Raw genomic sequence first — 16,859 nt, 5'->3', positions numbered from 1 at the left:
AGTCCAACATTACCCCCATTTTGTTCAGATGATGAGCACGCCTGTTCTACCACCTCGCGGAATTTATCTTCTTTCAACCATCGAGCTTCGAAGCGGAGAACAACTTGACCCACCGTCTCATGATTAATTTCCTCATGCAGAGACATTAAAATCGGCCTATGGTCAGACTTGTAGTAGTCCAGGTGCTAGAGGATGGCTCCTGGAAACATGGTGTTCCACCCCTCGCTCACCAACGCACGATCAAACCTCTCCCATATTAGTGCCCTATGCCAAGTAAATTTGTCACCAACAAACCCATGATCAGAAAGATTACAGTCAATCAAGGCTTCCCTAAACGCCCGCATAAAATGAGTTGGTTTGTCGTTCCCTCCTTCTTTCTCAAACAAGAACATAATCTCATTCAAATTCCCAATCACCATCCAAGGCATATCAGCTACTGCCTTGAGTTCTCTCAACCAACTCCAAGTAAGGTGCTTATCATTCCATTTTGGTTCTCCATAATAACCTGTTAACCTCCAATAATTTTCAGCACCGCTCCCAACAAACACATCAACATCAGATTTATCTCTTAAAGTTACAGCTACCTCCTTCCACATCATCATTAATCCACCCTTCCCGCCATCACTGCGGACTACAATCTTATGGTCCATTTTTTCCTGACGACGAAGACATTCAACATGATATTCATCTAAGTGCGTCTCCATGAGAAACATCACATCCGGACTCCTACGCTTCTGAACATTCAAGAAGCGACCGAATTGCCGTGACTTGCTGCAAACCGCGACAATTCTAGCTCAAAATTTTCATTGCTTCCAGACAGCCTCAAGCTCTGAGGCCGCCGATATCAAAATGTTATTGCCATCATCCCCTATACGTGTACACTTAGGGGGTTGGGATTTACCCCGTGTACTCTCACCAGGTGTAGTATTTTCAGAAGTATTCGTGAGCTGGAGCTGTCCCACGACCGCGGCTACTCTTCCTGATGGTTCTACCAGAGTCGAAGATCCCGCTGGCGCAATTTCAAAGTTCAGCGTCTTCCTACTCAACGGATCTTTGTCTGTCATCTCCTCATCGGTGCTCTCTTTTGCCACTGCAGTACCATCTGCATTTCTTTGGACTTGATTATGATGCCAGGTGGTGTGCATGTGGAACTCTCCACCCTTCCCCATTGATCTTCCACCACCTCCTCGACCCCTACCTCTAGCAGGGGCACGAACAACACTTGTCGCTCGGCCACCACGTCCACGGCCTCTTCTAGTTCCTCCATCTGCCAGGATGAAGCCCCCCCATTCTAGCTTTGATTCATCATGTTCACCAGTACCACACTCTTCATGCCAATGCCCCAGCAAACCGCAGTTCCCATAGAAAGTAGGTAATTTATCATATTGGACTTGATACCATACGTGCTTCGTTGCTTTAGTGATTGACACAAACTAGAACAACTTTTTAGTCACATCAATTTTTATCCGAACCCTGACAAATTCTCATACATAACCCGCTAGGAGCTTTATCTGAAGAGCCAGAATTTTCCCCATAGGACGACACATCCCCCGTATCACCACATCATGCAACAGATTATCAGGGAGGCGTAGAACACTTGCCCACACCGCTATCTGGTTTAAGACCACCGATCTAGGGTCTTCAAACCCATCATATTCCTCCAGAATAACAACTTGATACCTGAAAAGCCAGGGGGCCATGGTCATCGCCTTGTTCCAGCCAGCGAGACAACCGAATTGTACATCGAATAGGTTTTCCTGAACCCTCCTCCAAACCACCTCTCTCGTTGGATTCCAGGCCGATCTCATATCTGAATAGAGGGTTGTAGGACTAAACCCTCTGGTCGTGTGAACCCTAGCAATCGCTAACCATTTGATCACTGCTGGAGGCTCAACGATCTCCTCTTCCCACACAACCCCGTCTCCCTCTTGTTCATGCAGGTTCAACCGATCTAGCAGTTTTTTCACGCGCTCCTTCCTCAATGTGCTCCCCGAGCCGCCCATGCCTTCCATCGTCATAAGAGAGCGTCCTTGCAAACCCTGATCCACCCCTTACCAATCCATGGAGACGATCACCCGGGCGGAGACTGAGGTGTTGGGGGATTGACGAAGGATAGGTAAAAACTCTCGGCGGCACGCCGGAGGATAAAGTAACCCTAGATTTTTCGCTAGGGGAAAAAAACTGCGATTCTATTATTTTGATGACATTTTTAGTTGTGTATGGGGTGGTGTCACCCCCACGCAACTAAAAAATATGGCATCAAGATCGTTTGAAATGCAACGTGTGTCCAGCCTCCAGCGTCAGATAAGAGGGTCCAAAGGAAAATCCCTCCGCGGAACCATACCAAACCAACAATTCCTATGGCGGCGCTGCCTCTTCTCCGGTGGGGCGCCTCCTCCCTCCACGCCCACTTCTCCCCTACCCCGCCGCGACGCCTCTTCTCCGCTCTCCGACAGCCCCCTGCCGCCGGCCGCTACGAGCCAGGCTCCAGGGTCATGCTTAAGGGGATGGACTACCCAGAGCTCGAGGTAAGAGCCCGCTCTCAGTCTTCAAGTTTCGTAGATTCGTCTGTCAGCCATTGGCCTACCCTTGTGTTCGAGCTGATTTTGCCGCGGGTTTCCTCAGAAATGGGTGCAGTCGCAAGGATTCCGACCGGGACAGGCCATGATGCTGTGGAAATGCCTCTACGGGAACAACGTCTGGGCGCATTGCCACGACGAGCTGGCTGGTAGGTTTGAGTTTTTTTTTTCTTCCCGTGAATTATCGTCGGCACTTGAGAAATGCGGGGCCTGGTGCGAAATCTGAAGCTCAGTCCGACAAATGATACCACAATTTTCTCCAAGAATAATGTCTTGCTCAAAACTTGAGATACACAGCTGCTAGCCTATTTTTTACTTGAAACGTGCCTCCTTCAGTTCTTCTAGCATTCCTAGATACAAAATCTTCAACTGGGTTTTTGTAAGAAATATTGTTGGAAACGTAGTTTCCAAGTGCTATCATAGCTAATGCTATTATTTTCCTTGTGGGGATATCTGTCATATGCACTTTCTTGTGCTATTTACAATGCATAAAAAACAACAGTTTGAACATCCGTAAGCATACACTCTGACTTTATTAAGTTCTTGCTAACTAAATTGACTGCAGAAACTACTTCATGCCGGATGATTATTTTCACAAAAAAGTTCAAAATCACCAAGTTCGTTATCCATGAAAGATTTAGGTTAAGTACTAGTTTTTGAATCACTATTCTCTACTCCCTCCGTCCCATAATATAAGAGCGTTTTTCACACTAGTGTAGTGTCAAAAACGCTCTTATATTATGGGACGGAGGGAGTATTACTTAACTGTTGTTTAAGAGGATTTCTATTGCTTCATCTACGATACATAATTACTGTTAGAATCTTGTCATCTACCAAAGAGATGCATGCATGAAAGAGCAAGTAGTCAATTTGAGTTTGGTAAATGTGTTAGGATAATCCTTATGTCCGCCATTAGCAGCTTTTTTAGGATATTTATGTCTTAGGTGACTTGTAGTTAAGGAAGATTAGATAAGCTGAGCTGTAGTTTCCATATCTAGCTAGGTATGAGCTGTCAGGGGCGGATCCAGGAATTCAACATTGGGTGTTCAATTTTTTTTCACCCTAGCAGAGAAGCCAATTGGTTCATGGCAATACAAATACAAATTGTTCACAATAGCAACAATATCTCAAAAGATTAAGGGAGTTACAAAATAGAGAAGAAAATTACAACACGACCATACGCTCTGTCATGGCTTGAAAGAGAGAGATGACAACATCATCCTTCACTTGAAAAAATAATTCCCTCTCAATAAATGTAACCAAGCCATGACAGAGGTTGTTGGTCCTGTTGAAGCCAATTGCTGCACTGTTACGCTGCCATCCCTGGCGTCAACGACTGCAGCGGCCGCCACCCCGACGCTCATCCCCACCCTCTGATTCTGATCACTATTTGGTGGGAAGTAGGGAAATTGTGAGATTGAGCTTCTTGAAGAGAAAGCTGTTCTCCAGCCTAGTATGGCAGAAGATCGATGTGACGCCTACATTCTTTCCAATCTTGGGTTTGCAGAACCAAGCATCTTCTTTGCATTTGCTTTCCTCCTGCATGGCTCATTACAGAAGAGGGAGTTGGGCACTTTGATCTAGAGATGGAACTTGAAGACCATTGGCTACATGTTTTTTTTGAAACAAGGCAAAAGACTTGCCATTTTCATTGATTAAGAAGAAGTGAGGATTGCCCAGTTAATTGACGGAAAACCGGGCTAAAACCGACATTGGCTACATGTTGGTTTTCTGTGTTCCGTTGTTCTTCGTCCAGGCCCTTCTTGTGTTTGTTGGGCCTACATTTGTTAAGGATGAAAACAGTGCACATGGAAGGAGAGTGTTTGCTAAATACTTCATACAGACCGTGCTGCAGCATTCCATTCCTGTCGCTCCTCCCCACTGCCGGCAGCGGGCACGGTACTGCACGAGCGCGACTTGTCCGTGGTCTCTGCGGAAACCATGGGGAGCTTGGCGCCGGTGGCTCCCTCGCCTGGCTGTGGCTCGCCATCAGCAGTTCATCACAGAGTCGCGCCACCGCCTTGTCCCTAGGAAGAACCGCAGAAGGAACCGGCTGGCTGCTGGTGAGTCTCTCGTGTGTTCCTGCGTGGCTGCGTGGACACTGGACAGAAGTGGCTGGCTGCTGCCGACGTAATGGGCTGCTGCTGAAATGGGCCTATTGGGCCTGCAGGATAGTATTTCTGTCATATATGCCTATATATAAGAATTTTTTGGGTGTACAGCCGTATGGTGGATCCGCCTCTGACTGCCTAGGTTGGCTACTGTAGCATGGCGGTTACTGTAGCACCAACCTAAAACCTCTATATAGGAAGAGGCACCATGTGTAGAATAATGTTAGCTTGTTACTACTGATATAATCATATAAACCTACAGGGCTTCATACTAGTTCCTTGTGTGCATGTGTGAGAAAAACAGTAAGAGAGTCCTTGGTGAGAACCTGGTAGTTCTAACAACTACTATTAAACTAAGACTTACAAATCCACCGCAAAAAAAAAAAACTAAGACTTACAAAAAATAGCTTGCAGACAAAGAAAGGGAAAATCTTTTTTTGGGGGGTGGGGGGTTGCATTAGTACTGGCTATCCTGCACACCCTATCGATATGAGCCTGGATATATGTTGTTTTGGACTTTTCGTAGTTGCTCTGTTCATCAGTGATTTAATAATTGAGAAAGCACGGGTAGCAGAACTGTAGAAGTGTGTGAGATCCAGGTATATTCTAGCTACCCATACCACCTTCCAACCATATTTAAGTTTGTTTTAGGTGATGTACATTAATACTTTAATATGGACACAATCTATTAAGAAAGGCGTGATAGAAGATGTTTGGATGTCACAGAACATTTATAAAAAAAAGATGTATACTAGTTTTCTCTTGTGAAAAATGATGAGCAGTTGGTTAGTATCTCTAAAATTCTTTCTTTCTTTGTGGGCCATTTGTGAGTATCAGCTGTACTGTGCAAACTTATTAATCCTTTGCCATTTCGTGTTTGAAAAGGAACATTTCAGTACTGGAGCTTTCCAGCGGTCAGTTCCGGGATTCATGTGTATTTAATATATAGAAATATATACAAGAAATATAATGCGAAGAAGAAGAAAAATGAAAAAAAAAGACGAAGGGGTGGATTCTGGCCAGTTCTGGAAAACCACTCAGTATACATAGTTCCAATCCCCTGCAAATTCTACACTGGGGTCAGACTATTGGAGTTCCCCAGGAAACACACACACACAAGGTAGAAGAAGCGACATGCGCTTTGGCACGACACACAAACTGTGCCTTTTCTGCATTTCTTTTCAACACAACACAATTGATTACAAGTGCCTTTCAAAAGGGAAACATGCACACACACGGCCAAGCCACACAATGGCTTGATCCGTTCACCACCCCCCACTAGCTAGTACATGCAGCACACGTTCTGGACTAACACAGCTAACTCACATGCACATGCAGCCTACTCTCAAGGATCAACTCAACTTTACATGTAAGCCTCAAGTAACTCAACACCCTTAGAGCATCTACAGCTGGACTTGGCAAATCCGGCCCCTCAAACGCCCGCGGACGCGTCCGGGTACGTCCGCGGGCACTGACCGGGCACCCCTCAAATGTTGCGCCGCACATCCACATACCGCAAATTTCGATCCTCAAATCTGTGCAATCCATGCACGTCGATCATACGATACAAACTGTCTGAATGCCAAAGTTCGAAACAAAGCAAAGCAAATCATAGTTCAACAAAACCGGACATGGCAAAATGAAATCAATGTCCGAGCGTGACGGATGGCTTCAGATCACTGGCTCGGCGCCTGCTCCGAGCGGAATGCGTCCTGCTCGTCCTGCTCCGCCTACATCCGGGCTGCTTGCTCCGACTGCATCCGGGCCGCCTCCTCCGACTGCATCCGAGCCGCAGCTGCCCTCGCCGCCTCGTACTTCCTATGGTTGTTGATCTCCATCTTCTTGTCCACAAGCCACTTCTTTGAATGCTCATCATAGAGGGTCTCGTCCGCCAACATGATCCTCGAATCATCCTGTGTCCCAAAGGGGGCGGACAGCGTAATCCGCGTAGGCGCTCGGAGGGAAGGGGTGCGGGGATCCAGGCGCGACGGAGACAGCTGCTCCACCACGTCCGAACCTCCCTGCGCCGCTGCCGCCTCCCTCTCTCGCTGTCGGCGTCGCCGCAACTTACGGGTGACGTTCTCTCCCTTGCAAGTCGCCGCCGACGACACCGCACCTCCAACAGACGAGGCGGACTGCGTCTCCGTCGCGGCGGTGTGGCCTGGGCTGGACGACATCTCCGGCGGTGGATCGGGACCGGAGGTGAGGATTGGGGGCAAGGGTGGAGGCCGGCGAGGGTCCGGGCGCAGGAATGGTTGGAGGGCGGCGGGAGGAGGAGGAAGGGATTGGTGGATTTGGTGCAATTTGGAGTGGCGTCGGGCTGTCGGGTCCGACGTGGCGGGCGTGCCCGGGCGCCCCCATATCCGCCCCATATTTGGGCTGGATATGGGGGGGGTGCCGGTCAGCCCGGGCGTTTGAGGGCCGTTTGAGAGGCCCGTCTGGGTAAAAAAATCGTGACCGGGCAGTGACCGGGCGGCCTGCCCGGGTGTTTGAGACGGGTTTGAGGGGTCAGGTTGTAGATGCTCTTAGAACTAGTCTTTTGGCTTGCCAACGGACATATCCTCATGCTCTATTAGCTACATGCACTGGCTAGTTATCAGGCCACTAATGCACATGCCTTTTGAGTTTTGACTAAGTAATCATGTAACACATGCATACATGCAAACATCTCCTGGCTCGCTGGTCTGCTCACTCGCGCACTCGCCTCTGTGCTATTGTTCCGGCTGCTACGCCATGTCATCAAGCATGTAGACATTCGCACCTAGCTCACTATGAAAATCTATGGCAACAATTGCATACAATACAAAATAAACATGAGACTAGAATTTTACAACAAAATCGGCCTTTGTTGGCGTTAACCTTTCACCCCCTCTGTGGGATGCTGTACTGAACTATTCTCCTTTTCAATGAAATGAAACGCAAATTTTTTTTTGCGTTTTCTCAGAGAAAAAAAGAATTTTACAACAAACAAGGTTAATGCCAACAAAGAGCGAATGCAAAGCCACAGAACAATAGAATGAACTAGTCAGTATAGGACAAAAATCACAGAACTAAAACGACCGCCTCTCTTTTACATTCACAGCAACTGCCAAAAAGAGATAACATGAACACCAACAGAACTACTCAACCTAACTGTGACCACGGACATTACTACCAAACATCTCTACTCAGAGGATGAGTCTGTGAATCAATTCCCCATCCAAGTCTTAGATGGAATATCTCAGTGGCCATCACGGCCAGTAGTCTTGGCAAGCCCAGAATGCATTGTAATGAGCAACAATACAGACTATACCAAGTGGTATCATAAGGATATTTTCTTTTATAACTCGCATCACTATGAGCCTTCCAAATAGTCCAAATCACAGCACCTATCCCCACAGCAACTAGAATTCTAGAACAGCAGTGAAAGATTTACACCAGCTAGGTAATTCATCAAAACTAGAGGGACATGACTTTAAATCAAGCACAGCACACTACATTCCTGTTGTGAACCTTGATTCACAATGGGATAACTACCATGCTGAAGATAGCCAGACGTCATGGCTCCGAGGGATTGGGTGGGCATATGTCTAGACTTTAGAGGAGATTGTTTGTTCTTGCTTGCCTTAGACGTGGATACATGTCATCCTAATAGGCTAATACGATTGGACTTATATATATTTTTATACAATTGGACTCTTTCCCTATCCTATGCTCCCCTAATGGACTCTTCGGACACTTCTCTCTCATGGACTCCTCCCATGCTGGTACTCTTGCCTCGATACTGTGGACCCATGTGCACAACAATTACACACATACTTTGCCACACTACACTCGTATATATACAATAAAAAAAACTATGGCGAGCGACAGCTGCAAACCAACCATGCATCCACCTTGAAGATGTCATTGTCATTTTCAGGAAAGAAAAAAAAGAAGAATAAGATAGCAGATGCCAGAGGGTATTTCACTATCAACTAGTATTTTTTCCTCAGTAGGAAAACCCACTAACTGTACAAGTAGATGTAGCTTTGAATGTGATAATTCTGTTGGCTCCATATCTCACTACCTCGACACCATTTACATTTTTGGGGTTTGTTCTCGTGCTTGAAATTAAACTTGTCAAATTGGGCATTTACTCATGTTTCTTTTCTTTGGTACAATATTTTTGCCCTATGTTCCGTTGTTAGTATCTGGTTTAATGGATTCAGTTACACCGCCTCTAATCTTCAGGCTTGAACAAGGACTTGAGGAAAATGATAAGTGATCATGCTGATCTGAAGGCATTAACTATTAAAGACATTATTACTGCATCAGATGGAACCCGAAAGGTAGCTCTTTCACTGTCACTGATATCTCTGTAATGTTCTCAGAACATGATTGATTTTGGAACACAGAATGTTACAGATACTGTTCTCTCTTGAAGATGCCTCAGTGATTGAAACAGTTGTCATTCCTAGCGCCAGGGGCCGGACAACGGTCTGTGTTTCAAGTCAAGTGGGCTGTGCCATGAATTGTCAGTTTTGCTTCACTGGGAGGTCTGTCGACATTCTTTGTATAGCATTTGTCTTTCTATGATTTTGTAGTAACTATTTCATATTTTCTTTTATATTTCTTTTGGGCGCTGAAGGATGGGTTTGAGAAAGCATTTGTCTACAGCTGAGATAGTTGAGCAGGCTGTGTTTGCTCGTAAGCTATTTTCAGATGAATTTGGTACTATTACAAATGTTGTATTTATGGTAAGCATTCTTTTCATGGTAACTAATAACACTAACTCTAATATGGTGTTTAACTGAGCATATGACTGGAATTAGTAGTTTTATCCTGAATGTGTATCTTGCTTTTGCATGCCACTTTTCTTGAATTGCTACAAAACCACCCTTTGTGTTTTATTTCTTGGAACTGCAACCGGCATGTTAGATATATTTCCCCTACTTAGCACTGTTCCTGATAGCATCTGTATTCAATGACACCAGTATTCATTACTGTTGAAATTGTGGGCCTAACGTTATGGCTTCCTTTATCATAGTTTTGTCCTTTCGGAGTTCCACGTTTATAAGTTTAGACTCTAGCGATCGCAATGTCATGGAAGCCTTCATGTAAAAAAAAAAATCGTGGAAGCCTTGGTATGCATTATTCACCAGTATCCGTATAGTATTAATGCTGTTGCATTTTTTAATAAGATGTGATCACCTTTTCCACAACAATCTTCCATTAATCTCTAATTTGTACAGGGCATGGGCGAGCCGTTGCACAATGTAGATAACGTAATAAAAGCATCATCTATAATGGTTGATGAGCAGGGTCTTCAGTTTAGTCCTCGCAAGGTTACTGTATCCACAAGTGGTCTCGTTCCAGAGATAAAACGCTTCCTCAATGAATCCAATTGCGATCTGGCCGTGAGTCTTAATGCAACAACTGATGAGGTGAAATTCAAATTTGGTTATTCTATTGTGGTCAAACAGTTTGACACTATTATGCTATGCTGTATATACTAACTTCCCCTTCCAGGTTAGGGATTGGATAATGCCCATTAACAGAAGGTACAATCTTAGCACGCTTCTTGGCACTTTAAGGGAGGAACTTCGTTTGAGACCTAAGTCCATAGTGCTATTTGAATACGTCATGCTTGCTGGAGTGAATGACAGGTCAGGAATCTTGGGTTGAATAAGACTGTACTTTCTCGTTGTTGTCATCTCAATGATTCTTCTTAGAAGAGCTTACATCTGGTGATATTTTTACTTGGGACATGGATATAGCAACATTTGCAAACGGGTGTTTTTCTTTCCAGAACAACTCAATTTTTAATTGCTTCATGCATATGGGCCAAATGAGTAAATGGCGATCTATACAGTATAGAATATAGTTGACATTGTTGTTGTAACACGTTTCTCATAGGCAAATTAAATCTTCCAGTCTGTAAGTAATTTTTTTGAAGACCTTACAGCAAAATGATTTACCCCTTGAACCCTGAACTATTTTTTGGATTTACTATGCTCGCAGTGTGGATGATGCGAAGAGGCTTACAGAGCTGGTTCGTGGTATTGCCTGCAAGATCAACCTCATCTCTTTCAACCCCCATAGTGGGTCCCAATTCAAGCCGACGCCCGATGAGAAAATTATCGAGTTCCGCAACATGTTAATCCAGTCCGGCCTTACCGTTATGGTGCGGCTAAGCAGAGGCGATGACCAGATGGCTGCCTGCGGGCAGCTAGGAGCGGCTGGTGACTATCAGCTACCGCTGCTCCGTGTTCCTGAGAAATTTCAGGTCGCCTTATGAAGCTAAATACGTAGTGCTCGTACAGTAGTAAAACAGGTGCCTGGGAACAACTTCAGGAAGACATGGCAGTAATATGCGTGTAATGAGGATAAAACCACGCTGATTCTTTCAGGTCAATCATCTTTCTGAGCCAGCCTTACGACCGTCGAGCATTTTCTGAATTTTGATGGCAAGTGCTGAACAGTTGATCTGTGGTGATTGTAACCCAATGTTGTGATTAATATACATCTCTCGTCTTCTTGCAGAAATAAAAACATTTGGTCAGCAAAGAACTTGAATTTTTTTTTTGTTTGATGCAGGGACGGCTAGGTATCAAATAAAGACGACGCGAACCTCTGGATGGGCATGCTCCAAGCAACTTTGAGTAGACGCATGACATCCGGGCATCTGGCATAGCTTCTGACGCGGTCTGAGTCGCCAAAGTCGATTCTGTTGCAGGTAGTAGTTCCAAAAGACTCGAATCTACTCAGCTATTGCTGGTCATGTTGGATTAGATGATGCAGGAATGACAGAAAGACAAGAAAAGGGACTACGTGCATGCTTTCCCTTGCTTGAGATACCTTAACCATTAAGGTGCGCCAGCACCTGACCACCCTACTTAGAAAAGAAAAGGAAAAAAAAAGGCAAAGTGGTCTAACACAAGCCCCACCAACCAATGCGCCTTCTTTCCAAAAGCAATTGCATTACAAGACCGCACCCATGGGGATTTGGGCGCCTTTGCCACTAATCTGCTGCCAAAATGGAGTAGCGGCCTACACCTGCTTCCTTGTTTTAGTGTAGATAGAAGATTGCTTGCTTGGATTTTGACATCCCAGAAAACAAAAGACAAAGGGATTCTACGGCTGATGTTTTTCTAAAAGGTCTTTGTTTTGTTTGGTTTAATATTTTTTCGAGAGGCTTGAGCCAGATTCTGATGGCAATCTCTGATGTAATCAACGGATTTATTAGCGCCGTAGCAGCGAGGCTTGCTTAGGAGTCTTGATGACTGGGCTGTCGCATTCTGTCGTCAAATCCACGCTTTGGATTGGTTCTTTTCTTCTACCTTCAGCGTACCGTGTGTCCTGGCCTTTTCAAGGGGCCCGTCTGAAACATCCGCTATTAAATGCTGATTCACATGGCACCCGCTTCGTTTATATATATTCGTTCTTAGAACAATCGCTGCTCTGGCATAAAACCAAAAAGGAATTCCTAACAATATTTTCAGTGATGCAGGAGTAGTTTTCAACATCATGTTGGTGTCTCTAGAGATAAATGTACGTAGTTTTCAAGATGCATAACGTATATGTCAAGGCAATAACAGCAACCAATTGACAACTGTTCTCTTCTCTCTTCCCGACGTGTCTCCATAGCCGTCACAAGCCCATGACATGATGAAAAGCTGGATCTTGGTCGTGCTTAGTTTTCTAGACAACCTCCCGACCCACCTTACTGGTTATTCGTATCCTATCAAATAAGCGGCAAACCAGGAAACAATCATACTGAGACATTATTGACCTCTAATTTGTATCTGTCAGAGATAGTTCCAAGCTGCCTACCGATGAACATGACATGGCAATTGCTTAGGATAACAACACATAATAATTTACTATCATGCCCGCCAAGCTAAGTGTGTTGAATAAGCACGGCGCCTTGTCGCTACCTAGCTAGATCCAAATTCCAATTATCTAACCCTACACAAATCTGATCAATTACCACTCAACTTGCATTTTTTTAGAGAAATTTTCAATCTATCCATCAATCATCGGCAGTACAAAGAACACTAGAGGTAATGAAAACAAACATGTCCATGGATCACCTAGCGACGACTACAAGCATTAGAGCGAGCTAAAGGCGTGCTACCGTCATCGCCACTCCCTAATCGAAGTCGGACAAACCTTGTTGTAGTAGACGGTCGGAAAGTCGTCGTGCTAAGGCCTTAAAGGACCAGCGCACCAAACCAACAATCATCGTCAATGAAGAAAGTTGCAGATCGGAAAGATTAAACCTGTAACCACACGAACGAAGACGAACCGGATCCAAATAGATCCACTGAAGACTAGGACCAACCGAATCCCGTAGATCCGACGGAGACTCACCTACACATATCCTCCTTCGACGCTATTCACACCATCGGGATGGGGGAGACATTATTCCTACCGAGGGACATCGTCATCGCCACACAATCGCAACCAAGATGTTGTACCTAACAAAAACGAGAACGGGGTCCCACCCGCCGCCGGGGGGAGGGGGGCTGAGATCCTCCGCATCTCCACGGCCCAAAGGCCATCGGAGGTGGGGCGGATCGGCGACGACGCCAGCGGGAGGAGGAAGGAGACTTTTCTTGAGGAGGAAAGACACCCAATACACCGATCATGTTTTCTTTTCTTCATGTATCTCCGTTGGGCGGTTTGCAACTTGCATTTTCTTGTCTCAATATATGTCACCTTGCATAACTTTGAAAAGTAGAGGCTCTATCGAGTTATATACACAGGACTGACCCCTCCCCCCTAGAAGCAGAATAAAAAGAGAACCGCAATGATAATACCCATTTGATTGTTATTAAAAAATCACTAACCTTGTTTTTTATTTAAAAAGCTACTCATTTGATTTTGATTCCCATTGGACCATGCATCCAGCTTGCCATCAATGTTTGTTTGATTGAACTATAGGAAGAACACAATCCGTTTTTTGGCGGTGTTGGTGTGTGTGTGGTGGTGGTGGGGAGGGGGGCTTCCGATTTCTATCATGGCAATAGAAGGGACACCATAAATAGCACAAATTACATTCAGATCCGTAGACCACCTAGCGACGACAACACGCATTGGAGCGATCCAAAGGCGCACGGCCGTCAGCGCCCCTCCCTCATCAGAGCGGGGGAAAACTTGTTTGTAGTAGACACTAGGGAAGTCGTCATGCTAAGGCCCCACAAGACCAATGCACTAGAACATCAACCGCGTTGATGAAGATAAGCGTGGATCGGTAGGATCCAAACTGTAGACACACGATCGAAGACTGTATCCACAGAGACCCTCTGAAGACCAACACTGACCGAATCCCACGAGATCCACCAGATACACCTCCACATGCACTCTGACGACGCTAGATGCACTATCGGAACGAGGTCTAGGCGGAGAGGACCTTATTTGATCTTCAAGGAGTCATGGCCGCTTCACCTTCTTGAGCAGGACACAAACCCTAATCAATCTAAAAACACCCACAAACGGAGCAAGAGCCCTCCTACAAGTAAGGGCCAAGGTCCACCGCTCCTCCTTGTCCTTAAGGCCACCAGAGATGAGTAGAACCAGTGGCGACGTACCGCGTGTTGGTTGCACCGAGTTCCAGACAATGTTCATATTTCAGAGGAATAAAATACCCACTTTTTTCTGCAAAAAAGGAACCAGTGGTGGCGCTGACGGGAGGCAGAGAAACCCTAATCACTTGGACAATCGTGAAAGAAGGTGACGAGGTACGACACATACTTCGTTCATGTATGCTCTCCATACCCAAAAAGTCAAAACAACATTCGGTCTACATGAAGCTCATGTTTAAAAATATACTATTAAGAAACTGGTTGTTAAAACCTAAAAAATATAACATGTAAATATAGATGTGTATGTACAAATTTTCATCAACAAATCTTTTCAGCTGTGGTCTACACAAACAAGACAAATATATGAATTCAAATTGAAATATTTTGCTTTTTTGGAACCACAAACTTTTGCTTTTCCCTGTGTGTAGCCTACAAATCAATGTATATATTTACTAATTATTTTGCATATATTTAGAAGATAACTACATGTGTCTAAGAAAAAAATCTTTTTAAATTTTAAAATTTTCCTGTAATTTTAAAAATATGAGCCCCATTGGAGCCCCCAGGCCAAATCACCGCACCCCTCCCCCCTAATATATAGATTAGGATTTGTTCATAGAACCATTCACTAAGAATTAGCCTCAAGAGCTGTGGCATAAACATAACAGAAATTCCTAACAATGCACATGTAATTAGCGGTGATTATTATTAGGCACACGCTAAATGGAAGCCTGCCGTACTGATACTTTCTGGTAGTATGACCAATCAAGGTAGTTGGGCTCCAAGTGTGGGAGTTTGCAGCAAACAATAAGATTTCCCCTCAGTGCGAAATCAATGTATCAATCTGTGGAGATACACATTGCCTATACCAATAATAAATTATGCAACACAAATAAAACTTCACTTGTGCCCCAATAACACTAACAACGATGTTAACATTGGTAGCTTTGCTAGTTAAACAAGATATTAAAAATAATGTGGTATTTTTTGTATTTTTGGAGTACATATAATAACTAAAAATACAAGTTGTTAGGACCAGGAGTATATCGACCAGAGGGGGGTGAATGGGAGATTTAATATTTCTTTTGAGACTTCAAATTTCTTGAGACAAAGCAACGGAAGTAGAACAGGAACAGGAACACTGAAAATAAATAAGCACATACACATGAAGAGAAATGAACTAAAGAGAAAGAACTATGCAAAGCTTTCGATAAAAGCAATGATAATCTTTCGAGTGTAGTAGCAGAGAACTTTCACGATGGCAATGCTGACATAGAAGGAAGACAAGATAAACAACATAAACTGAAAATATGAATGAGGCAAAATACTTCCTATAAACACTAACTCTACCAAGAGATATTCATCAAAGAATAACTTAGCTGAATAATAAAGTAACACCAAAGGATAAACAAACGAGCATACAGACAAACAACCTTGAGAATAACAAATGGAAATACACTAAACAACATAGTCATGGCACAAATAATAAATAGAGGCGCTAAAAATGATTAGAGGAATATCTATCGAGACAGAACACTGAAGATAAACTACTGAAAGTAATGCAGTAGAATAGAATTGACCAGTGGTGCTAGATGGTGACAAATCATTTGGTAGGCCAGTTCACTCTTCCGCAAAAGATCTACGTCTGGCTGGAGGGACTTGTGATTGAACACAAGAGCAAACCTCTCTCCATCCTATTCTCCTTCAACATGAAGCTGATCAGACTTCGGTTGATTTCACTCGGGGAAGATACTTATCGACTATCTACAAACCTTCCACTGACTTGTTTCGCGAACCACAATTACTCTTGGTTGTTGAAGACTTTGCTTGGTGAAGACAATTACTCTTCGACACTCAAGCCAACACCCATCCATCTAGAGAGTATGCAGCTCTCAAGAGTAAAATGTACAAGAACTTTCAACTCAGATCTATTGTGATGCTCAATCACTATCTAATTTTCAGCTCTTGATTTTCTCTCGGTGGATCTTAAACTCAAATTCTCGAGCGGGATGCTCAATCAATCTTCTCAGAATCTCAAGAGGAGCAGCGAACGAAAAATGTTGGAGTGGAGTGGCTATTTATAGCTGCAGCCTTCCCAGATGGGAAATGACCATTTAGGACACGCGTCCAGCCAATGACTAACGACATGTTTCCAATGGTTGAATTTTGAGCACAACGCAACTTTACTTGAGGAACAAATAAGCCGGCTCATTTCTCCGAAAAATATCTCTTGTAGTCCAGAAGAACAACGTCTCTTACTGACGAGTAAACCTTTGGAGCACAAAGATTTCTCTCAGTCTTTCGTAGGTTTCGGCTAAGCATCACAATAGAATTAAATCTCGAATACCTATACCCCTGTTAATAGTATGGTGGTCCTATGACTCAAATTCCAAAAAGAAGAACAACGAAACAAATACTATGCCTTTGCTTCGCCTTCAATCTTCTCGATTGCAGTCTTTCTTTTTCGGACACAGTGAACAAAAATTGCTTTACATCAACAATATTTTAAGCGGTCTAACTCCGTCACACTCGGTATGTTTCTTCTCGAAACATATCTCTCTCTTCTCTGCAACACAGGTACTTCTCGGTGAAGTTCTTCAAACTTCTCGTCAAAATGTAGC

The 16,859-nt window shown here is 44.2% G+C and overlaps 1 protein-coding gene across 3 annotated transcripts; it reads left to right on the top strand.

Moving 5' to 3' along the window:
• The first annotated feature begins 2,293 nt into the window (after nucleotides 1-2,293).
• On the top strand, nucleotides 2,294-11,934 carry LOC123078643 (dual-specificity RNA methyltransferase RlmN). 3 transcript variants are annotated; one of them, XM_044501221.1, is made up of 9 exons: nucleotides 2,294-2,528; nucleotides 2,626-2,728; nucleotides 8,903-9,000; nucleotides 9,077-9,207; nucleotides 9,300-9,408; nucleotides 9,904-10,095; nucleotides 10,181-10,317; nucleotides 10,673-11,061; nucleotides 11,249-11,934. In XM_044501221.1, the coding sequence occupies exons 1-8, from the start codon at nucleotides 2,361-2,363 to the stop codon at nucleotides 10,947-10,949; spliced, it is 1,215 nt and encodes a 404-aa protein (XP_044357156.1). In that variant the 5' UTR covers nucleotides 2,294-2,360; the 3' UTR covers nucleotides 10,950-11,061; nucleotides 11,249-11,934. The 3 variants fall into 3 exon arrangements, with proteins under 3 accessions (XP_044357156.1, XP_044357157.1, XP_044357159.1); XM_044501222.1 differs by having other exon boundaries at nucleotides 10,673-11,118; XM_044501224.1 differs by having other exon boundaries at nucleotides 10,673-11,159.
• Nucleotides 11,935-16,859: the final 4,925 nt, after the last annotated feature.

This window comes from Triticum aestivum, chromosome 3D (assembly GCF_018294505.1).
Source record: "Triticum aestivum cultivar Chinese Spring chromosome 3D, IWGSC CS RefSeq v2.1, whole genome shotgun sequence".
NCBI classification, from domain to species: domain Eukaryota; kingdom Viridiplantae; phylum Streptophyta; class Magnoliopsida; order Poales; family Poaceae; genus Triticum; species Triticum aestivum.
Note: the sequence above shows the minus strand (reverse complement) of the source record. Positions and strands in the feature narration are given on the sequence as shown.